This window comes from Anarrhichthys ocellatus, unplaced genomic scaffold, assembly GCF_004355925.1.
Source record: "Anarrhichthys ocellatus isolate YVR2014 unplaced genomic scaffold, GSC_Weel_1.0 scaffold2, whole genome shotgun sequence".
NCBI classification, from domain to species: Eukaryota; Metazoa; Chordata; class Actinopteri; order Perciformes; family Anarhichadidae; genus Anarrhichthys; species Anarrhichthys ocellatus.
In genome coordinates, this window is record NW_022280032.1 from 14,981,152 (window position 1) to 15,006,373 (window position 25,222).

The following is a 25,222-nucleotide window of genomic DNA, read 5'->3' on the forward strand; positions in this document are numbered from 1 at the left end:
TCCTCTCCACATCACCTCACCCTTTCGGCAAAACTATTGTCTGCTTCTATCGTTCCTCTAACCTGCTCTTCCCTTTTTCTCTCTGTTTTTCTCTGCCTTCTTCTTTCTCACGACACCGTCAGTCACATCGGCAACACACACACACAAAAGACTCCTCTCCATTTTGTTGGCCTCGGGCGTAGTTGTGTGAACATTGTGTGAATGTCTTTCGTGTTTAAATCTGTAATTACCTCAGCTATTGTACCAAATGCAGTCCCCCCAACCTCCACTCTGTCAAGGAAAGGAGTATGGTTCATGTTGCCACCCTTTGACTGACTGGTGCTGCGTTACTTTGAGATCAATGCTGCACTCTGATCGGACAAAACTGATGAAATGACTTAGAAGGTCGGCTTCAACATGAGAAGATAATGAGTGAGTTGTGACTCGAAAGGCTTTGCTTTTAAAGAGCGGTTGTCAGGTTTCTGTGAGAAATGTGTTTCTAATTTCTTATCCAAACAAGGAGTGTGTGGAAACCCTTAAATCATCATCAGCACACCCAAAATTGCGAAAAAACCTGATTGGTTTGGCAGCCAAATAGAGCATTTCTTGCCAAGTTGGAACCATTTTTCTACTTTTCAAAGGTGTTTTTTACTTTTTTCTCCACATGCTCTGCCTATCTCCCTCACACACTCACCTCAGAGCGGTCTCTCTTTCAGTGTGTTGTATGCCGAGTCCAAGACGTGAGACTCCGTGGATGGCATTCCGGGATTTGGAAGGTTCAAATGGCTTTTGGCATGGGCATTCATCCTGAGAATTTTGCAGGGCCACATCAGTGCCAGGATGCCATACGTCAGGGGGCACAGAGGAGCACTGTGACCCAGCGCCCACGTTTAGGGGCCTGCTGAGAGGGCCCAAAGAGGAAAACACTGAATGTCATTGTTTTATAGCGCCAATGATCTGCTCTGTGTCCTCTGCTATGATGTCATGGCAGACATTGGTCCAGCTGTGGCCAAGCACGCATGTCTCTTGAACGAGGCCGTTGATCACAGCACTGTGTGAGTTTGAGTACATGCAAGCTATATTTGATGTTAATTTCACTTTTCACGCTATATTTTCATGTACCGGTACCTATTCTCGTGTGTCCAAGTGTGACTCAGCGGCGAGTACACGCTTGTTTGCTCATGATGAAGCACAGACGTAGCAGGAGAATGAGCATGGCACGAGTAAAGCCAAGTCATAACAACTTTAGACAAACCACCCATTGTGTTTGACTCACTTTGTCTCCCTCGATGAGAAGAATGAAACAGATCTTAACCAGATTAGGGCTGGACTACTTTACGTTACAGAAAATTTGTTGTTAACTTCAGACATAAAAGTATTAGATTATCTATTTGAGAGAACATTCACATGTGACGGGTTAAGTTAATTATGTTGTTCCATGAACATTTAGTTACTAAACATAGAGTAAACATGACAGCACAAAGTGTTCCACGTCTGCCATATGATAGTTGGTTTGGTATTTACGGGACTTGACATGCACAGTATACAGTAAGAGCAGTGTCACTTGCAATCAAGAAGTGCGTCACATCTTTGGTGTCAAGCTTCACAATGTTTTGCATAGTCTGCCTGTTTAACCTATAAGCACCTGTGCTCTGTGCTATTTTGGTGACGGTTGGTGGAGGCCAAACAGTACATCGTCATGCACAGGAAACCTGACCAACCGTGATAACTGTTAGACTTTCAAACAAAATTCCCTTCAAAAGAGACGTTCCCTGACTGTGACAGTTCATTTGTGCGGCCGTATGTATTCACATCTGGACCGTTGTACTGTATGTTCACACTTGTGAGTCCTCGACAAGAACGCTGTCCTGTTACATGCAGCTCTGTACTCACAGCCCATTACCAAAATATTTATTTTTGGCATAGATCCAACAGTAAATGAATGGATGGCCACTTCCTAAGATAAAAGCAACAGCATATACACCGATTCCCTCTCCAAGCTTGCATATTTAATTCACTTCCTCATCTTCAGCCAACAGACGTCTCCCACTGAAGACTGGAACGCAGAGTGGTCCAATCCCAAGGATGATGATAGAGGAAATTAAGAAATGAATACTCCCTAAAAACTACTACAAGAGGAAAAAAAAAACAATGTGTGCTCAGCAGATGTGACACCACATCTGGTAGTGGTGCAACTGATCATAAAACTCACGGTTCGGATCGTCTTACTGATCAGTCACAGATCGGATCACAGATCGGATCAGTACAAAAGAAAAAAAGGGGGCAAGTATAAGTTTTAGAGTTCCCTGATCACGTTTTTTTTGCTGCTGAATTGCCGATCATTGCTGATCCATATTGTTGTTTGATCATAGCAGCTGGTCTACAAGGCTCCAGACTAGTAGTTTTGTATTGAGTAATGTATAGTGTTTTTCATAAAAGGCACACAATTCAAATGATTAGGAATTAAAAGATTGTATTTTCATTGATTAAAACAAATCTTGTAATTTGTAGTTATAATGATGTATTATAAGCCGCTAGAGGTAAACAGGTCTCTAATATTAATTTATTTTGTTGTGAAACCATCTATTTCAAACAACTGCATTTATTTAAGTTCCTCACAGACACTACATTTTCAGAGATTACGTGAGCACATCATGATAAAATTATAATTTATCTTCGCTCAATACTTATTTTTACCGAACAGAGCCTGAACGCATCATAATGTAACTATTTGTTCTCCTCCTGTCAATTTAAACACGGATTGGTTGTTTACAATATAAAGTTATCAGAGATTATCGGTGAACAGAAAGCATATTTTACTGAATATTAGCGGATAACGATCTTCAGTAAAACTTAATTTCACACAGTGATTAACGTTACACTGTGTAGTTAATCCGAGGTTCGCATACGGATCACGGATCGACCGCGTCACCACTAACATCTGGAAACTAAATGTGATGCTGCTTGCTGGCTAGGACCTTTGTTGCCAATTACTTTGTTTGAGCAAATAGAAATGGAGATAAGATGCACTTTTTGCATATTTTGTCATTTTAAGCATAATATGAGTGATTTCACAGGAATTGGAAAAATTTGATTTTTGTTTCTCATCATAAATCTATACTTTTGATGCCTGGCATAAAGCAGACATTTTACTTTATTTTGACTGGATATGTGTGGAATATGCAGCAACTTTTTTGCTAGATGCTAGAACTTCATTGTTCATTCTCAGCCTTGCTTTTGAACATGATGCCAAATACAACTTCAACTGGATAAACAAAAAATAAAAACAAATTCTAACTCTTCCACCTGCCAACTGTTGCTCAAGCTAAGCTATACGTTCAACAGAAATTCTAAAAAAGTAATCTGTCTACACTGCCTTATTAAAATTCTCTCCCATGTGTAACCAATGAATGAAAGGACTACTGATGTATGATACATTTCAATTTGCTTCAGGGATACAAGCCTATAAGCTTAATTGCTTCCGCACACTCATCTGTGCAGTGAGAATTCAAAGTCATCATATTAGCCGTGCTGGATGTTTGACTCTGAACAACGTTATTACCGTCGTCCCCCGACACCCTGTTTCTGCAGCTCTGAGCAAAAGTTGCCCATGAACCCTGCAGGAAACACATGTGGTTGCACATCGCTGCCCTACGACTAGTGGTGAAAGACAGTTACCGTGGTTACAGAGTGTGTGTAAGAGGCTGATAAGAGCAGCGTTTGGATCAAACAGAGGTAGGCAAGAGAAGGATGAGTATGAGCATAGAGGATGAGTCACTTGGTTCATGTGCTTTGCGTGTTCGGTCCCCTTCATGTCTGCCTGTCCATGTGACAACATGCTTCATTTATTTTCGCCTTATAGCAGAGAGTTGCTCTTCACAGAGACATGAAAAATACTCAAGTGCACTGAAGAGACGCTGGTAATCAAGAGATATACTGTATAGAAGGGCAGTGGCACAAAATCCATGTGAAATGTAGCCTTTCATGTTGGCGAAATCATTTTTCTCTGAGATTTCCATAGAGATAATAGATAAATATATATTACTCCTTATTGGTTTATTTTAGATCATCTAAGTGGAGCAAATCACTGCAGGTGCATTTGTAGTCACATTTAAATTGTTTCCTTGGTTCAGCCACAACCTTTGTTTGACTTCTAATTCCGTCAATTTGCTTCTAATAATTCAGTCCAACTTAGAACCTGGTCTCACAAAAACAGACGTGATGCAGTACTCTCTGGGGATTATTGATTAAATGACATATTGATGGAAGAATGCAGGCCCAAAGCTGGAAATTGATTCTGTTTCTAGGGAGAAGAAGACAGGCCATGAGGAGATTTTGTAACTCATAATAGCGTTCCAGAGGTCAAAAGAAGATTTAGAATAGTATGGTACCATAATCTGTTACGGGCTATATTGCTCATAATGCCAGAATTTTGCCTTTTTTATCCTTATGAGGGACTTTTGACTCTGATACCCAAACTACAGAACAACAGTCTCATCTGTAACCCCTCGGAGAAGCAAGGACCATAAAAACACCCTCAATTAAAATGTCGTATACATACTAACAATACGAGAAGTGTGGAATACAAGTTTAAACTCAGATTGACCCCACCAACATTGTGAGAAGTGGCATTTTTCTCAGCCTCAGCTCTCTCTCGCAAACTTGAGGATTTCTCTTTTCACAAGGGAGCACTCAAAATATGTATTTCTTCTACTTTATGACAGAGACATGAAGGCAAGACAGAGAGAGAGCAGACACCACTGAGTTTGTGCTTTGCTTGATACGTATGATAATACAGTCTGAACATATGCAGTGTAGCAATTTGATACTGAATATATAGCAGTGTGTATGCAAGTATTCCAATAACCACCAGCTGTACTCGTCTGACATTTATTGCAATGTCATTATGAGCATATTTGGCTGTCAGGTGAAGATATGCTGCATATTATAAATAAAGTCTAATTTGTGGTCCTATAATCGACCAAGGGAGTTGGAAAAGCATGCTGGGATTAATTCCAGTATTATTACCTGATTCAAAATTAGCTGAGGTACAAAAGCAGGTACTTTCTACAAAACTGGGTCTTTTAGCAACAACAGATTTAATATTAGGTCTTGGCTTATTGATGAGAGGTATTTGAAAAGTAGTTCTGAAATTTAAGTAAGTTTGAAAAGAAAATATTTATAGAAATTGACATTCTTGCCAACAATATTGTGGACACAGGCAATACCTTATATGAAAGAGGTCAACTTAAGACCTTGAAACTAAGAAGTATATAAAGGTAATCTCTATCCTTGAGGGTGGACTTAATCTTAGAAATACCCAGATTGCATAGATTGCAACAGCTACACAGATAACCATGAAGTTGAAACAACACCACAGCAAGCTTTGTGCTTTGAATGCATAATTGCATTCTTGGGATCTTGATTTTACATCATCTCAGATGAATAGTTTAGAGCTTCTCCGTCTTTTTCTTCTTCCCTCCCCTGTATCTCACTGCTCACTGCCTCTGATCAGTCCTGACAGCTGTCCTTCCCCAACCTTGCCCTACAAACAAACACACACACCCACACACAAAAATCAAACATTGCTGAGCAAGTGCAGCACCATGGGGCCTATCTCACAAAGCAGGATTACAAATTTAGCTGGTGAACTGCATCTGAGTGCAGTTCACCAGCTAAATGCATCTCTCTTTACTTCAGCCCGTGTTCCAGATCTGCTTTGACATGTTTAAAGGTTTTATTCAGCAACGATTAGTTATCCTGCTGTATGAGACTGGTTTCAGGAATCTACTAACGACTGTGTAAAACAGCATATGGAGCATAATGTTTGAGTCTGTTTTATGTTGCACGGCTATGACAGGTTAAGAGAGTTGTGGAAAAGTCAAGAGCATCCAAAGCAAATGAGTTGGTAGGGATAATAAAATATCAACACACAGGCGGGAGGGAGAGAAGTGCTCCTCTGACAGACCGTTGCTGTTGCAATGACAGACAATTTATCTTGAAAGCAACAACTGACCTCATCCCAATAAAACAACGTTAAAACAGAGGCATTAGGTAAGTGTTTTCTGTCTGCCAAAGCTTCCGCCTTCACTCTTGGCTGCCATTTCTGAGAGTTTGATGTTCTTTCATGGTGCCAACTTCCATGCGCAGTCTTTTCTGAGCTGCAGAGACACAATTTAGGTAAACAAGATAGCTCCTATTGTGTGTCCCATTTTGTTTCACTATACACTCCCTGGGTAGAGAAAGAATAAATCAAAAGGTCCCATCAGTAGCCACATATCATATTTATATTTAGCGATTTTCCGAATGAATTCCTAGTCAATGAGTCTTTAATTGTTTTCAGTTTTATGCAGTGCGCAAGATGCTGCTGTCTCTTACTGTTCAGCTGAGTTTAATGCAGTGAAAGATTTTTAAAAATAAGTCAGATGACCATTTAACTTCACACTGACCATGTAGTGTGATTTGTTAGCATACAGTCATTTATGGTTGGATGTGATTTTGCTGTGATTTGTGTGGCAAAACAATTTCAGCTACCACTCCAATCAGAATCATATATTTATTACGATTAAATGCAGTTTCAGTTTTAATAGTTACAACATATGGCCTAAGCAAGTCTCACACCAAGGAAAATTTGATTTTGCCAGTGAAATATGTTTTCATTGAGTCATCCTTTCTGTTTATAGACTTGTACTAAATCCTTTCTGTTGGCAACCTTTCTATAAGAGCAATCCTTTTCAAAACAGCTCAAAAACTTTGGCAAAATCATCCATATCAAGTATGCTGGAGGCTCACAGTACTTGGAATGAATGTGGTTTTTGGTTATTTATGGTGTGCCATTCAAATAGCAGTAACAGTAAACAATATCTGCCAGATATGGCTTGTCTGAAGCCCAACTCAATAGCTTCTTTAGATCTCTCAACAGAGAACAGCTTGTTTTCTCTCATCTCTCTGTCTTTCTCTCCAAACCTCTAATCCTGCTCCATTGTCTCTCAGTGCTGGTTTATGGAGGGTATAAGGACGTGTGCAGAGTTGCAAAGCAGACATGGTAATTAGAAACTCCCCATTAACCACCAGTGTTAAAAATCACAATTAGTTCACTCTTCCAGTTTAACCCTTTCCTTTAGTCGAGTCAAACATACGTCTTCGTTTGGCCTTGTGGATGTCACGTAGTTTGCTGTAAATTCTTATAAATGTATACATGACTAATAACATGCACTACATTCAAACACTCACTGGGAAAACAGGACTGGATTATGTGATGTTTGAACATTGCTTTCACTGACTTTGCCTAATCCCCCAATGAATGCAGGGGTATCATTTTCATCTCATCTCCGGGCCCCCAGCTGTTGTCATCACCGTTATTACAACTTTTGCACTGATAATTATAGTTGAATCACAGCAAAGAATCACAAGTCGAAAGTCTCATAGCACTGGTCACAATCCTTGTGTTCTACTGGAACAGTCTTTCTTACAAAGTGAATTTATGACATTTCATTGGTTGAGATCTAGTTCTTTCAATCTATTATAACTATTACCACCAGTATCTATGCCTTCGATCATGCGGACAGATTGAGTATGTCATTCCTCGAACCCGCATAGTCTTTCATCAACTTGATTATAAAGTTTTTGCTCCATCATCTTGGTTTGAGCTATAGAGTCACTTTAAACTAGATTATTTTATAAGCATTGAAGATTTTAAAAGCAGGATTAAGAACTTTTAACCGAATGTACATGTCACTGATCATCACTGCTAATTCATTGATCGAGGTCATTTGTTTTAAGTCTTTTGCCTGTTTCTTTTTTTGTGACATGTCTTGGAATATCCTGGTAAAATAATGGTTGAATAAATAAATAATAGATACAATATAAAAAAATTAAATAAACCGGTTACGCAAAACAAAAAGCACTGTATGACTTAGCACACAACATCAAGTCAAGCATCTAATCACATTACTCACAGAATGCTTTTGGCACACATTTTGGTGCAAATATTTACTATTTTTTTCTTTTCATTACTTTTTATTTATAACTATTATTTTCATATTTTAAGTTTCCACTTTTATGTTATGTTTTCATCAATGTATTTTGAATGTTTTCAATAAAGAAAACCGTAATGTATGGAGCTCCTAAAGGTGATGATTTCAATCTTGTGCGCAAAAGACAAGTTGGTAATCTTGTGGCAACAGGTTGTTAAGTAGGTTCAAGTGAGTGCACAAGATAAAAAGAACATCACCGTAAGTCCCTTAAGGGGCGCTGTAGTTTATTCGCTCATGACACAACTAGCGTATTGTAACTGTAACTCGCTTCCTTCTACCTGCCTCCGGTGAGGACGTTCTGTGTAGTGCTTGTCAAACGGGTTTTCTCTCTCCAAGCCTCTGCGTGTCTCTACCGTTCTCACACACGCAGGAGACTAACGTTGCAAGCAGGAAGTAGAAAAAAAAAAAAGGCAGACAAGCAGCTCATGAAAACACGGAAGTAAACGCTGTCGGATCGAAGTTGGAGCCCCCTTTTTCTGCTGTAAAGTGAAAGTAGATCAGTCGAGAGCTCAGCAATAGAACTCAAGGCACAACGACTGTGCTAGGGAAGTTAGCCGTCAAGCTAATTCCTCCACTGGCTCAACATTATCTCAACACAAGCCCTAGACAGAAAAACAGGGGTAGGGGTGGGGGGGGGGGGGGGGGAGACACAGAGAAATAAACACACTGCGAGCGCCACAGTGTGTGTGTGTGTGTGTGTGTGTGTGTGTGTGTGTGTGTGTGTGTGTGTGTGTGTGTGTGTGTGGAAGGCATTTTATGAATGTGTGAGACAAAGAAATAGAGAGCTGTGGGGAAAGAGAGGGTGTTGCACTACAGCACTTTTTTCTACCGGTTGTTTGTGTCAGCAGTGAGGAAAGAGTACACAGACATAGCTTAGGAGAGGAAGGCTCCAAGGAGAAGGGGAGGGGGGGGGGGGGGTCTTTCTGTGTGTGTGTGTGTGTGTGTGTGTGTGTGTGTGTGTGTGTGTGTACAAGGCATTCACCATAGTCTCTTTTCTTTTTCAGCTTCACTCCTGCAGAGTGAGGCGAAAGGAGGTTGAGGGTGCATAAAGACAAAAAAACGAAATAAAACATGTAAAGGTCAGAGCGTGATGACTTGCAGAGGGAGGTGAGATAAAAAAGAGCAGGGGGGCGTTGGGGTCGTGCCGAGAGTACAGCCGTACTCGGCACTTTCTGTTTGTGAGTCAGTAAACAAAAGTGAGTCTGTTTGCACACAAAGACAGTTCAGTGACTGCAGATATAGGGTCTTCTTGTTTATTGTCCTTGCAGAATGATGTGTTTTTTCGTGTGTAGCTCGTGTTGCTCTGCATGTTTCCTGTGGACTGTGCCTCCCTCTGTACATCATCTGTTGCGGGAGTATTATATCAGAGGGTATTAGTCCTGAGGATCTTGGACTTTCCCCTGTGCAAATATGACAGCTGTTCACAGAAGGTCACAGCTATTAATAACCTGTCTTCTACTCTGTGTGTCTCCTATAAGACTTATCCCTCGTATCCCCAGAATTCCTATCAGCCACCATGGACCACAGAGGGGAACCCCAGGAAGAACTCATGGGGCTGAAACACGAGGAGCTGCCGCAGATGGACGGATCATGTGACGCGTGCGAGCCTGACGAGGCCCAGCCGGCCACACAAGTGTGCCACACCTGCAGCTTTGCCTTCTGCGCTGTCCATGCTGACGGACATGGCAGCAGCACACGTCACCCCATAACGCCTTACCACCACGAGGGGACACAAGCTAATGGACTTGGCACCAACAGAGACTTCAGGGTCGGAGACGGAGCCGAGGACGAGGCTCTACTCGGATTGGCGATGGCTAATGGCGATAATGCTGGGGAAAGAGAGGGAGCCAAGAGTGGTGTGCACCAGGAGGCTGAGCCGGGTGATGGAGCCGAGGGTGCAGAAGCAGGGCAGGAGGCCTTGGCCGCTGGGGAGGCTGGGAAGAGGGACACCGTGACAGTAGAGAGACTGCGCTGCAAGGAGCATGGACAGGAAGCCTCGCTGTACTGTAAACCAGATGAGAAGATCATCTGCGTGGTGTGTGCCGTGCAGGGTGAGCACCGTGAGCATGAGATAATCACGCTGCATGAGGCCTACGTGTGGCAGAAGGTGAGTCACACACCCAGAACATGATGGGTTTATATATATATAATAGAACAGCACTGTGTGATTTAGCGTATGCTCTCTGCTGTGGTCAATCGCTTTAATGTATAACAATCTATTCAGTGTCATTTATCTGGTTTACATTTGAAAGTCAGTATTAAGTAGTATTTCAAAAGCTGTAGGTCCTGTAGTCTTTAAGTCCACTCACTAGTGCTCGGTGTGATATTTTAAACACAACAGTCTCTCATGATCACCCACATGACCTCATTAATATATTGATTTAATTGCACGACAACATAAATAATTCCTATGGAAATTCATGTCCATTTGGCTCGATGCCAATTCACCATTCCTGCATTTCCCGGATGGCTTTTTGCTTGGGGTTAATAGGTCAAGGGAGTCGGCACTCGTTCGGTGCAGCAATGCAGGTGGTTGGTCCAGTTAGCCGGGTTTATGCCGTTCCGGATTTTGGGAATAACTCCATCATCACCACGGGCTCAGTCCTGCCGAGCATAGTGTTTTGTGATGATTATAGAATCATTTAGAGTCAGATGCTATCAGCACACTGAACACACTCGGACTATGTTATCGCACAGAGGACCGATTAACAGGTTCGATAGTATCAGAAAGCAGGACTCACTTTTGGATTCGTATTCAAGGGTTTTGTTTTTTGAACACTAAAATGAACTGAATCACAGGGCCGGTGCATTTAGCTCCAGCAGTAATGACCCACATGGTGTGCTGACTGTAATTCAAAGAGCACGAGTCTTGTCCTCTACCCTGTGGCTGCACAAATGAAAAATAAAAGTAGAACACCACACTTCACTGGCTTACTCCCACATCATTGCCGCATATGGATTGATGAGAGACAAAGGGGGTCACACACACACACACACAGCCTCAGGCCAAATTATTTACTCTAAACCTACTCTAGTATTTATCCTGCTCAATGTGTCGGTGCATTCATGTGAAAGAACTCTTAATCTCCGGGAGTAGTGCTATGATTTCCTGTTGCTGTACATTGCATTAAGCATCTAGCATGTCAAACCTGATATGCATTGTAGCCTGTGATTGACTGGTGAGCTGTGAAGGATGTACCCTGCCTTTTCTTGTAAATATCTGAGGTACTGAGATGTTCAATTACAAATGTGGTAATATTTGTAATTGTCATTGTGCCCGGTCATATTTGTACAGAGGCTTGAGAACAAGTTCATTTGATGCTCTTCTAAATGATTGACAATAATGAACAAATAACAGAGACTCTCTTTGTAGTTACGCGCTGTGTTTACTGTGCGTTTCGTTTGCTCCACCTTAAGAGCAGAGAGGGTTATGACCTGCTGGGCTGCACACAAGAGATGTCTGAGAAGATCAAGACCAAGTGGACCAACCCCGAGGTGAGTGCAAACGCCTGCACACATCACACTGAGGCGAATCCTCACGCGAGTTATCCAGTAAGGGCCATTTTTAGAACCCCCCCCCCCCCTCCCCAAAGGATTTGCACTCAACCGTTCTCATTTAGAAATGAGCTCTTATCAAATGAAATGAGATTTTATCTGCAGCAATAAAAGTACACTTGACCTCCCTGCAAGACTGAACGGTTTCAGTCAGCCTGACAAATTAACACTGCAGACCCCGCAGCTGCATTTTTACATGTCAATACAATTCTATATTTCAGTTTCCCCAGTCAATGACTTTCCTAACTATCAATTCCAATTTCACTGGAATCACTGACAATCTGATTTGAAGGTGTGATTATTATTTTTGTTTTGTCTCAAAATAGCTAAATGAGTATTTTTTTGTATTAAATAAGTTATGTCTATAGCATCTGTTTATGGTTGAAGCTGGTTTTAAGGCAGGGGAAGCCATAAAAGAGCAAACAAAACAAATATAGCCATTACTCATTTCTAATTCAGTGGGTAGAGCAGTAAACACTGCAGAGGTATCGAGACGGCAGCGGTGGAAACACAGCAGTGAGATAAAGAGGGATTAGAAGAAGAAGAGATTATGTCATAAAGGCATTAGTTAGTAAACATGAGAGCCAATTATTTCCATCTGTATATGTATAATGCTGCCCCATTCACCGATAACAGGCTTTGGGTTTCTGCAGCTACAGTTGTACTTGAAGTGTACAAGTGATGCCATCATCGTGAGATCACCGAGTCATGTCATTGTCAGGCTTCAGCTGATGTCACTTTTTTTTGACTCGGCACTTCTGGGCCAGGTCAGAGGTTGGTTTTTTATAGCTCTATTTACTAATAGTCATCTATAGAATGGAGAGGAGTACAAAATACCCTGTAGCTGTTTTTATACCCTTGTTGGACTTGTGAAGTACAAAACTCCTCCTCTCTAGGACTTAGAGAGTGAATGTAGTGTATTATACACTGCTTAAATTTGTAAGGGGCTTTATCCCTCTGTATAAATAAATGACACGGACAAAATATTAAAGACACCTTTTAGCCCAATATAACACAAATACCCATTACACCCTCAGAGAGGTGTGAAACAAAGTCGAGCAATAATAGTGACTCGTTGAAATAATGATCATAACCCTATTTCAACATTGTTATGTAACCTTCACCAGGTTGCAGTCTGAAAAGTAAGGTGCCTTCTCTTGATATCAACAACACAAAAGCGGCAACGCTGTATTTTCACGTCAAGTCAACCTTGAAAACCTTTGCTGTATTTCCATTACGGCTGCCATAGCGGGGGCATGTTCTGCCAGCGAGAATAAAACCTGAGCGCGGACAGTTCAATGCGGTGCAGCGAGAGACGTAAACAGTGAGCGACAGCATCGGATCTCGGCTACTCACCGTCGACAGCGGCTGCACCTGCTGTCTCAACCACCCCTGCAACGCCTGTTCCTCCTCATGCCCTGCTTATGAAACTGTGTCCGAACGCACTGGAGAGCAGTGGCACTCGGGAGCATTGCTCAGTACCTGCAGAGATGTGACCGAAGCACAGTGGCATAATGTAGAAGGTTAATTTGACTGGCCTGCAAGAGGCAACACTTTTTTTTTTTTTTTTTTTTTTTTTGCTGGCAGCCGGGACCCAATCCAAGTTCATGTTTATTATCGTCCTGAAATATCAGTGCTGCCCCAAGGACTTCCTGGACATTTAGTCTTGTGCCGTTCTGCTGTAGAGGTGCAGTGCGCTCGGCGAAAAAAAAAAAACCCCACTTACCTGCTCACTCACAGGCCGCTGTGTGAGAGGCCATTATGCGGATTTGTCAGCGTGTCCTCTCTGCACACTCAAATGTCAACGTTTCTCATTATGCATGACAGACAGACGTCATCAGAGTGACTGCTCCCGGTGAGGAAAGTTGTGTCTATGCGTGAGTGAGGGAGACGGAGGCAAAAAAAAAAAATGAAAAGAGAACAAGATGAGACGAAAGTTGGAGGAGGTTGAGTTGCGCGGTGTCTGTCGTCCCATTTATTTCATGTGGCGTGAGCACGATAAACCTTGCTCATGTGCTAATGATATCATTTCACATTCCCATATGTTAATTGCCGCTCGCAAAATAGAAGTCCTAGCGCACCAAATCAACAACCGAGAGTTGGACAGGAAACTGCGAGCGAGAAAACACAACATGGGGAGAAGCAGAGAATGGCACATGCGTGCAAATAACTTAACCGGCAAGCGCACAGCAGCTAACACGCACGAGAGAGTGTGTGTCCGGAGCTGACCCTGCTCTCAAAGTTGAGTTCGTGCTTGTGCGGGAACCGAGGGAGGCGCTGGCCCTCTTCTGATTGGTCACTTTCAACGCCATCACACCCACGCAACCTGCAGTCTGTCGCTGCTGCACAAATACAATGTGCATTGAACGGACAAGGTTGCATGTTATTGTATTGATAATGACATCTATTCATTCATAAACGAGACCGTTTAGAATCCAGTTAAGGATGTCAAGACACTTACGATGAGTTAAGTCCACTGCTGCAGGCTGCACAGTTGCTATCACACAGTACTGTAATGTAATAGTGCAATACAATAATATAATAAAAAAGAAATTTGCTACGTATGACAAGCATTGATGCAATAGGTGTTAAAGTCCTAAAGGACTTCAGAGAGGAAGAGGTGTGAGCTGCTGACTGTGCGGAGGTATTTAACCCTTAGCTGGTGTTTGCCTATTAAGACTAGCCTGTGTAATTATGTACTTTGCTGCAGGTGTGGGGATTTTAATCTTCCCAAGCTCACATCTCCGTTCTCCACGGGGAAATGGAATATAATGCAAAAACACAGCGATGAGGCTGCATACATATTAATGTGGGGGCCAGAGGCGTAACATAAAACATGAGGGGCCTATACTGCTGTCAGTCACTCGGCCACGTCGGCATGCGTTACTTATGGTCAAAGAGCCGGACAGGATTTGTGAAGCATGTTGCGGCGTCAGTGCGGGACAGTGTGTTGTCAGCATGTTTGTCTCGCTCTCTTGTTTTATTCACTCACTTTCTGCTGGGCAGGTGTCGTCTATAGGACGCATGCCGCCTGTAGAGCCGCTCTCTGCTGTTACAGAGAGAGGAGTCTGCTGTCTGGAGGCGAGCACGGCAACATCAGCCCAGTCACAAATGATGTGTGTGCAGTAGCTACATCCATTTTTCCCCACCTCACAAAATGTACAAGAGCAGCAGACACATTAAAGCTGTCTTAGGGAGCCGGGGCCGAGGAACAGACGGGAGCGGCATGAAAAGACTCGGCTGCTTTCGGGTTATTTTCATCCTTTTTTTTTTGTGTTCATTTCTACCTCATCCTTTTGTTCCTCCTCCCCCTCTTCCTCTCTTTACACCCTCTCCCATTGCTCTTTGAGGCTGTCATTCCCCTTCTATCTCTACTCACAGCAGTTTAATTGAATTACTCCGAATCATTCCCCAGAAAGTTGCTTGGCTGACATTGCCTCACTCAAAGCCAATATTGAAACTCTACTATTATAAAACCAACGGCCTTCTGTCTTATTTTTCCCTCTCTCCCTCTTTTAACTTCTCTTCCATCCCCACTTTATATGACTTTTGAAGAGCTGATGTTTTTCAAATGAACTTGTATTGCTGTGTTGTGTTAGAGGTTTAATTGGAGAATCTGATTTCTGGAGGAGATAAAAGGGAGCGTGAGAGAGTAGTGTTCACTTGGAACAGGGCCACTATTGCCAAGGGCAGGGACAGTTCAAATCCATTTACTCCTAATGTTCTGTTAATGCTTCTTAAGCCTCTTTTAAAAAGCATCACACAAAACAGACCCCAGTAAAGCACCAGGACGGGCACTGATTTCAAAGCAAGTTAACCGTTTGAACTCTAGTGCTCCCAAAATTCCCCTTAAGGAGCATCAAAGTCTCTCTATGGCAATTTCAAAGAACGTATTCTGCGTCTGCATATTTCATTACCTCATTGAAGATGCTTCAATTTTAGGGAAATAAGATGACATTTTGTCTGTTGAAACTTTGGGAATAAAAGATCAATTAAAATGCCTTTGTCCACACAAAAAAAAGCATTTGTAGTGATGGACCCACTGATGCGTCTGTGCAGTTGAAGAGGTTAACGTTAAAAGCCCCGATGCTACTTTGATATTTGTTGTGAGCGGTTTTTCAGTTTACTTTTGTTTTCCATTCTAGCGTGTCCTGATGTCTCACCAAAGTAATGCGGCACTGTTTTTCTTCCAACACTGCTATATTTTCATTCCCGGGGGCTTTGTTTCTCTTTGTGCAGTTGTTTTCATCAGCACTAATGACTAGCACAACCTTCTTTTTTTTTTTTAATAGCCAGTTACCGAGTACACTTGCGTGTGAAGTTAATTCTATTTGTGTGTCTCGCCTATTTGTAATCATGTAAAGTGTTAGTGGAAAGCTTTCTGTTTCTGATGAAACATTTTCACTCGCAAGGAGTTGTTTTTTATTCTGAATTTCAACTTTGGGCCCACCTTTCACATCCCCCACATATTGTTCATACAGTAATGAAATCAACCATGGTCGTTGATACGCATGACTGCAGATTACATCGCATATGTATGAAGTCTGAACCGACATAGGTCTTTTTAGCATTCGCGTGCAGCACCATGATTCCTGAATTTCTCAGTTTTCCAGTGATAATACAAGGCATGTTAGAAACATGACTGAAGATGAATTTGGCTTCCGTAATCTGCTCGGCTAACGTCGTACCTTTGCTTGAAAAAGAAATGAGCTTTCTTAATCTGCTCGCCTGATGTCGTACCTCTGCCTGTGCTCTCCCTCCCTCTCCTATCCCCCCCCGTCCTTACTCCAACTCTGCCCTTGTAAGCAGCGTGCCGCTGTCTCTCCCGAGGCCTCATTTCATTGCCTCCGCTTGCAGCTATGCAAATGAAGATTAGCACGCATGAATGCTGCTTCCTTGCAAGCTGGACAAATTCTCAGAGAAACTCCGTCACTGAGGGAAAGGTCCGAGGGCCATAGGGCTCCCGCTCCAGATAAACAAAGAGCACTGATCCAGGATCACGCCTCCCATCTGCCACAGGGACTCGATGGTGGGACAGGGGGCTCGTTGGAGGCCCTGGGCATAGCAAGATGTGATGAAGGAATGTGTCCGTTTGATAAGATACTAAAGACGACACGTTTTGTGTTACGAACCATTCTGTCCGCCCTATTCATGTCTCATAGCTTTGTTCTTGGCTAGCATTGTTCTTTGTGATTAATTCTAACTGCTTTCTCTCCATTCTCTGAAACCTGGTGTGACCACAAAAGAGTATGTAGATTATAAATGGATACATACTGAATGACTTATATTTGTAGGTAAAATGATGTCATGTTATGTTAAAGGAAACTGGAGACATTCGTGAGTGAAGATCAGTTGTCGCAAATGTTTCCCCACTATTACATTTTTGCTGCATAAGTAGAGAAGAGTCAGCGCTGTGAACTGACTCAAGTTTGTCAATAACAATGCAATATATACCGCATGTAACTTTTTCGAACATAAGAAAACATGGTGTGTAACATAAGCTAGCGTTAGCTAATTTCAGCCATAAGCTACTGGTCAGGAATTCAGCTTTTTTATTTGAAAGAGTGTATCATTTCATACTTTGAAAGTGACTGTGTCTCGCTGTAAGTCATTGAGAGACTTGCAATTTAAAAGAAATAGCCCAAATTTAACTAATCAGTATTCACAAAGGTAGCTGAATGCTAAAGCTACGCCTGACATGGAAGTAACTAATGGACCAATTACTGCTGGCTGCTATTGAATTCATGCTGCTGATATAGTACAACAAATTTACAGGCACGTTACACTTGGCAAACTGATTATGAATGAAAATGCCCTGCAGATGTTGAAGCCTTAAAAAATGAATATTTGAAAGGGTAATTCAGATTTGCAGGGACTTGAATATTGAATACGTTGATCCATCACGGTGTCCATGACACCTCAATCAGAGGCGTCTTAGAGCAAGGCGTCTGCAGCATCAAAACATGAGCAACAGCTTAAGCATTGATTTATTATCTCCCTACCAAATGAGGTAGTAAATGCCTTGTCATTTCTAAATGTGTTTTTTAAGTGTTAACTGCGTACGTTTGAATCGATGAGTGTTCTGGAAGATTTAATCAGTCTATATTGTAATTAAATACTTTATCATGTTTGGGCTCTTCCTACTACTACTACTACTTGCTCTATGTGTTAAAGTAAAGAAATTCCGGCATAGGATAGTAGATTTGGAAAAAAGCGATGCTTCATTCTCGCCAATCTTTCACATTCACAATTCACTTCAGTATCTATACAAGGAATGGAACATGTTGCCAGTCGAAGGCAGTTGTAGTCTATTGTTCTTAATTCATCAGAGATGTATTAGGGTATTGATTTTGGTAAAACAAAGAAAATAGAAAATACAGAACTCTTGCGTTCCAATTAGATGTTAACTAAGTCTCTCTGATGCAGAGTGAACAAAGTGCACATTTTTCTCTGCTCATACAAAGAAAGTAAATTAAAAATGTTACCTCTTGCGCTTGGTTTAATGGCCAATTTGGAGAATCTGATTGCTTGTGCAGAAATTGCATGTACTGTACATGATAAAACTGTGGGCCCCTAGGGGCCGTGACTGCCAACCTCAGTAAAGACTGATGATTCCTTGCTTCGCTGGAGAGAGGGAGGCTGAGGGGGAACAAGATAAAATAGATGGAAAGGAAGAGAGTTAAGTCCTGCTCAAGGGAAGAGGAGAGACCGAGCAGCTGATGTTCATAGATTGAAGCGATTATAACATATTCAGGAGCAGAGATCATGACAAGAGGCTTCGGGGTGTTTTACCTCATGGCAGCATCTGTGTTGGAGGTGGAGCCATCTCGGTGGCAATGATTGTAGGAAGGCAAATTGTTTATTTAGGTGTTTCAACGTAATGAGTCATAGCTAAAGAGAGCTCCATCGGGGAACAGGGAAAAGGATTAGAACGGGTATCTCAGTGAGCAGTTTAAAAGCCAAACAGATGGCTCGCTGTGGTAGAAGGAGCCTCTGAGGTCTCTATCTACAGATGGGATGCATGGAGTGTTCCTCAAGGGGATCTGCTTCATGCTATCAATTGGCTACTGCATGGCAAAGACCAGTGGGCTTATTAAAGTAGTATTCACGTGTCAAAGTCAAAGATCAATCAATATGTATTTCTCTATTTTGCATCCTGGCCATACAATTTTACTGTCACCTGTCACCTCATCTCTATGTTTACTTGTTTTTGAGTTTATTGTCTGTCTCCGCTTCTCAGTTTTCTGAGCTCATCTCAAGATTTCATACCTACACTCATCTATCATTCCTTCCCTCACGCTCTCCATCTCCTGTACCTCATGTCCATATCTTAGATGTCAACAGAGGAGCTGGAGGCCTATGTGAACAGTCAGTTTGATGAGCTCCGCAAACTGGTGCGTCTGGAGGAGAAGAGGACCCTTCACCTGGTAGACCTCAAAGAGGCGTTTCTGACGGCATCCGCTGCTGAGAAAATCGCCGAGATCTCCGTCCAAACCGAGCGGCTGCAGGAAGAGATGGCCAACATCACACACCAGCTGTGCCTGCTGGAACAGGCTGAGGCGTTGGGTCCTGTGATGGCAGCAGAGGCCCTCAGAGCGGCACCAGCTCACAGAGTGCCGGTGAGAAGGACCTTTTTATCTTAGTTATCCTTATTTTGCTTCTAACACTGCTTTTGTACAATCGGCAGAGTGTATCTCACTCGCTGCACAGTTACAGTAAGTGTAGGTGAGGCTAACGCATAATGTCACAGAAGCCCAGTGTGACTAACATGCAGCTTGCCATGCTTTATATAGGGTGATGTTTAAAGCTTGAATGCTTCGGCTACTGCGAAACAAACCATTTCACCTTCATATCTTCAGACTGTCGCTTTACATAACTACAGTCTCAGACAGTACACAAGTCTGATGTAGTCAAAAGTGTCAGTCTTTTGCCAAATATGGCCCCTTGAATCTGCAAGGAAGTCAATGGGGGTTGTTCAGGCCAGTTACAATCTGTGTTTAAGGTTGGCTTCTAAAACTTTAAACCGGATCCACTGGATTCAGAGGTGGAAGTTGGTTTAGAACTGGGCAGCAAGTAACAGCAGTCTTATGCCCCGGGCTCCGACTACAGGTTTTTTTTTTTACCGATCTAACCCCAGTTCACCCCTCCCGCCAATTGGAAGAGAAATCCGGTCCAGGACCTTGGTAGGTATTGATGTTTGGCCCAAATTATCTAGTAATGTGAGGGGTTTACGGATCCAGTCCTAAAGCTCCCAACCGGCTCGGGGCCGCCCTGATAATTTCTAACATGTTTGATTTTTAGGAGTCAAAATCTGGATGATAATGCCAGTACTTTGAGCGGGACCATAATAGCCAATGAGAGAGACAAGCCGGAGCACATGACGGTGATTCCAAGCAACAGTAAACGTTCTAGTCCTTGAGGCTAACGTTAGCTAGCATACTACTGTTGACAGATGTTAAAATCTCACCTCCAGTTCTCGCTGAAGATTAGACAATCCGTGTTGGCCGCGTCTTCCGAGTCATTTTCTCGCCCGGACTCGTTTAGCTTTCTGCTTTTGTTTTTTCTCACTGCAAAGCATTTTTACAGGAAGATGTAGCGCCACTTTACTCTCCCTTTACATCTCCTTCCCCATGATGAGATCACGTGAGGCGCTGTGTTGCTTCCTCCTATTTTCAAATCTTGTAGTATGTGCGTGTTTAAGACTAGAGAAAAGAAAGTCTGTGAAGATTCTCCTTATGTGTGTAATGCAACCCGATATTAAAACTCCTGTAGTCTAAACCCGGCCTGAGCCTGTTGTGATCAAAGCTGCGTCACATGACGAGGTCTGCTGAGGGCACAAGCAAATGGGGTCAATGATTAATTAACACAAACTTTAAACACAGAGGTCCGGTGCCAAAGTTGTTACTAAGGTCAGCCCTGTAAAACAGAGATCTATTGCCTTGTCAATAAACAATTACAAACCGTTTGCCAGCCAGCAGAAAGCCGTTGCTGATCACGAGTATGCAACAGTGCATGCTGTACATAGTTATCATTTATCATTGCTATCATCGCATAGTCGGTGGCTCCTCGGCCTGTCTGAATTTGCTTGTGATGTGGCCTGGCTTACAAATGTTATTGCTGGTAATGACTCGGTGCCTTGCACAAAGACACCTGAGCAGGGTGGTTGCTTGCTTGCAGCCATGGAGGTTTGATCCCAGGGCTTCAACTTAAAGGATTATCTTTCTAATGACTGTGGCATCTGCTGCGTAGTCATTATGGAAAAAACGGATACGGTAAACAGGTGCTACCATACACAGTTCTGTTCCAAATGAAAGGAGAGACCGACTGTATTTATCCAGGCGAGTATTATGTTCATGTGGAGAAATGCAGTTTTCCTTTTCATACTGCCAGCTGTGTCGGTGTGATGCAGCTGGTTAGAGGAAAATAAATCCTGGGCCGTAGACTGATGAGGTATGAATGTTACAGTGTACAGCAGGGTACACTGTTTTTAAATACCTTGCCCCTTCGTCAAAGAAAGGTTCTTATAGAATACATATATTTTCACGCACGTTAATGCAGTCAGAAGTGCAAGCGATGCCAACGTATTTCCATCACTTCAGATTCTGCAGCACTCTCACTCTCTCATCTCTTGTTTGAACATTGAAGTGGGGGCTTTTACTGCATCTACATCCCAAATTAAAATATCTCAGCGGTCCATTTGTCACTCTCTATACTTAAGTCACCGCGTTCAGGAAAAGGAGGCTTTGAGTGTTCCCTGGCGATGCTCTACAGGACCAGGGAGGCTGCAGTAATGCTGCTGTGCAGATTGCTTTTACTAGCTGAGAAATGAATCCAATGGGGGGCCGAGTTCATTAAGGCCCTAATTGAATGCTGATTGTTACCCTGTTTGTTCTTGTGTGTTAGTTATGGCTGGAGTGGGCAGTGCTATTTGGAAATGTATGGTCACAGGAGAGGTATGAGCAGGTTTAGAGAGGGCGCTCATGCGGTGCTTATCCAGTGAGGATGTATCTTTTTAATGCTCCAAGTGAATTGGGCTGAGTTGTATGCGTAGTCAGAGATGTGAAGTGAATGGATCTGGGGGTACCAAAACAGTCATTGCATTTAAGTCCCCCTGAACTCACCGACACCTGCAGCCATTCTGTCCTCAGTAAAACATTTGTGATGTGCAGAGAGTCTCTTGTAAGCAGAGAACAACTGGCTCAAACATTAATCCTCCTACTTGCTCCCCTCACTCTATCACTGTTAGTCTGTCTGTCTCATGGTGGCATTGTCTACAGATGGTACACTGAACTACGATCATTCACTTGCCTCTTTACTGCAGTTCTGCTGAACTTTGCAGGGTGCTCCTTGTCTACGACACTGGAGCTGAAACAATACAGTTTTTATACTAATAGTTGTTTTGATTAAATTAGTTCAAAACCTCAAATTGGAAGTTTTGGAAGTGGTACCTTCATTCCAACTTTTTTTCCAAGAGAAGAAAAGACCAGCAGCTTCTGAGCCGAGTCCGAAAAAGCAATTGCAGCCATGCAACAGCAAGCCTGTGGAGTGGGGCAACTATGATGTAAAACGTTGCTCACCTTCATAAACCCCTTCCTTTAAACTGCCCCCCAAAGAATAAACCACATAATTGATGCGAGTCTTCGGGCTTGAGGTCAAACAAACAAATTACTGCTGGTTCACTTTAATAATCTCTCATCTATCTTTTAATGCAGGCGCAGGAACACACAGGTGTGGACACGCATACACACACACCAAGAAGAGGGTCAACGGGGATGAGAAAAACATTCAGAAAATTACCCAATCAGTGGGAGCCAGAGGGAGAATATATATAAGCAACTTTGTCTTCATTATCAAAATACTCGGTCTCCAAGTCTTCATTACAAAGTGCCAGTAGGTACTCATTTGTTCACTTGAGCATTCTCTGATGAATGTACAGTAATTAAAAGAAAACGTGTATATGTCACCGGGCAGGAAATGATCTTTCTGCCTGACTGGGACACAGTGCATAAAAAAAACAAAGACAAGCGACCTCATCAGCCAGGCATTGGGAGTCGGCACCAGAGACCCAACCCCGTCTCAGTCGTGACCCAGTTCACAGCAAAGCGCTTTGAGGCTGATTTAAAACCATGCAGCCGTTTACCGGTCAGCTCTACGTTTACCGGTCGGCTCTACGTTTACCCGTCGGCTCTACGTTTACCCGTCGGCTCTACGTTTACCCGTCGGCTCTACGTTTCAATAACATGAAGCTTATTGTTAAGAATCTTATTCCCATGCGGTTTTGTTCAATTTTGATATATAATACATGTTTGAGAATATTGAGTTTTTCTAAACTATTTGAAAACAATAAAAAGTGATGTTTTATCAGTAATTCATCATGTGGGCTGATTGGGAAGCCCGAACAGTTTTAAAGGTGCACCATATGAAGCCCTCAAACTTGATACTAATCTCATCATATACTGACTTTTTCTCTACATGTTTGATATAATGAATGAATGAATTGTATTTATTATCGATCATTGCAGTGTACAATACAAACAGATTAAGGCTTATTACATATAGCAATTTACCATAGTTTAATTTTGAACAGCAGTTTTTTTTTTAACAGATTTTTTGTATTTGTATTGGCAGCACACTTTTGAAACACAGCTAAGCTCCATTTCGAACAGATCAAGGGCACATCATTCCATGAAGTAGGTATTGTTTTTAAATTATTAAGGGAGCCGCTTCAGATTGCTTATTTGGATGGCAGACACACAAGTCTTGGTTGTTCTTACAGTGGCTTTGAGAGTTTGAGATTTGATGTATGCACATTAGAGACTGAACTGCCCCAGGCCATGTGAATAATGTAAAAAATGTTTAATCTGGTATTATTATGTGAAGGTATGATTTTTTATTTTTTATTTTTTTCCCCCTCATATTGTTGGAAAGGTAACTGCGGTAATAACAGTTGGAACAAAGCTTCATAGTCGTCAGTTTCTTTCTAACAGCATATTTCTTCCAATTTTGTGGGCAGTGGCACTAAAAAACTCTTTAATTGGACCAAATGGAAACAAAGCACACAGCTGGGACTGTAACAATTTTCCATTTATATTGTTGTGATGTACTGCAATCACATTCAACATTTACTTACATAGAATCTGGAAAACCAAGATTGAAACCAGAGAAATAGTAACAAAGTTAGTTCTGCTTTTATGGTTAAGAACACCATCTGACTCCATGTGATCACCAGGACTGATTGCCCTGTCAGGATTATTGAATTATTGATCATATCAGAGCAGACATCAAGACATTATTAGGACATCAACTCCGTAGTAGGATAACTTCATTTTTGATATCGGTCTCTTCAGGGGAATTGATTAAAAGATAATATAATGTGTTACACTTTAATACGTAAACATTTTCCCAAAGTGTAGCAGTTCCTCCCTTAAGGATAGTTTGAAGCTTTTGATTCATGATATCTCATGTACAGTCCACTTTATTGCCTCTCGGCCTGAGGGTGATCGACTAAAATGTAACAACCAAAAGTATTTTTACCCAGCAACATTATTAGTTTTTAAAGCAGGGATGGGATTTCTATATGTCTTCCTCTCTCTGGGTGCCTTAAAACCTGCTACTGTTAGCAATCCTCTCATGATAGGAGGTCAGTTAACCAACCAAGCAAACACAAAGAGAGGCAGCCTTACAGCAACCAGTGACGAGCTTCTCTGGAGAATGTCAGCTTTGCAGTCTGATTTCACAAATTAACTTTTTGAGTCTGTTGAAGTGTTTGACAAGGTAAACCAAGAGGAATCCCACTGAGTTCCAATATTTGAAAGTACCTTATTTGTCCAGATCTGAAGCTAATTAAATTTAAAGCCAAATCTTAGTCAGCGAGGCAAACAGCCAGCCAGCACTCTGCAGCCACCGCTCATCAGCTCTGCTCTCCTCCGCTGTGCTGCCAAGAAGCCAACGAGTTCACGACGCTGTAAATTACACCGTGTCAAAATCCCTTTCTGGCGCAGCCATCTTAGCGTCGGTAGTCAAGGTCCAGAGCTACAGTGCAGTCAGTGCCGGGCAAAATATAAAACACAACACAAGAGACCGTCTTGTGCTCAAGGTCCTCTTGACTGAAAATACACTAATTGAGATTATGAACGGCAGAATAAGTAGTTAGACTGTGTTACATGACAGCGATCTCAACTATAGTGCATGGACACTGTAGCAGTATGTGTGGCACACTGAACAAACCGGTGTTACTGGTAGGCCTGATGAAAAATCGCATTTACATCTTCTAGAGATTGACGGTATCGGAAATTTTCATTTTTTCATTTGGCACATGAATAAACGTGCAGTGCTGGTGTAAGCGTCGCATCCTGGCAGTAAACAAATCACGTCCGTCATTTTGACATGGAGAAATCTTTTAAGCTCCCATCACAGTTAAACGGGCTCATTTGGTGCTTTGTTCCAGACTGCTCCTTTTTCAAAAGCTCATGAATATACATGAGCACAAGTGGTGGATGAAAGTGAAAATTAATTGGTCAGATTAAGAGCCACACCAGATGCAGAACCTGGTTAATGTGAATTATGGTTTTTCTTTTTTATCTGTTTATTTTAATTATGTCAAATTCTCTCTCTCTCTCTCTCTCTCTCTCTCTCTCTCTCTCTCTCTCTCT

General features: G+C 42.2%; 1 protein-coding gene across 1 annotated transcript in view; it reads left to right on the top strand.

Annotated features, from left to right (window-relative positions):
* Positions 1-8,723: 8,723 nt before the first annotated feature.
* trim44 (tripartite motif containing 44) overlaps positions 8,724-25,222 on the top strand; it is a 40,485-nt gene continuing 23,986 nt past the window's right edge. Inside the window, exons 1-3 of the mRNA XM_031858522.1 lie at positions 8,724-10,122; positions 11,433-11,510; positions 18,905-19,189. Of these exons, the coding sequence (XP_031714382.1) occupies positions 9,532-10,122; positions 11,433-11,510; positions 18,905-19,189 (954 nt within the window). The 5' untranslated portion in view covers positions 8,724-9,531. The remainder of the gene's footprint in view (positions 10,123-11,432; positions 11,511-18,904; positions 19,190-25,222) is intronic.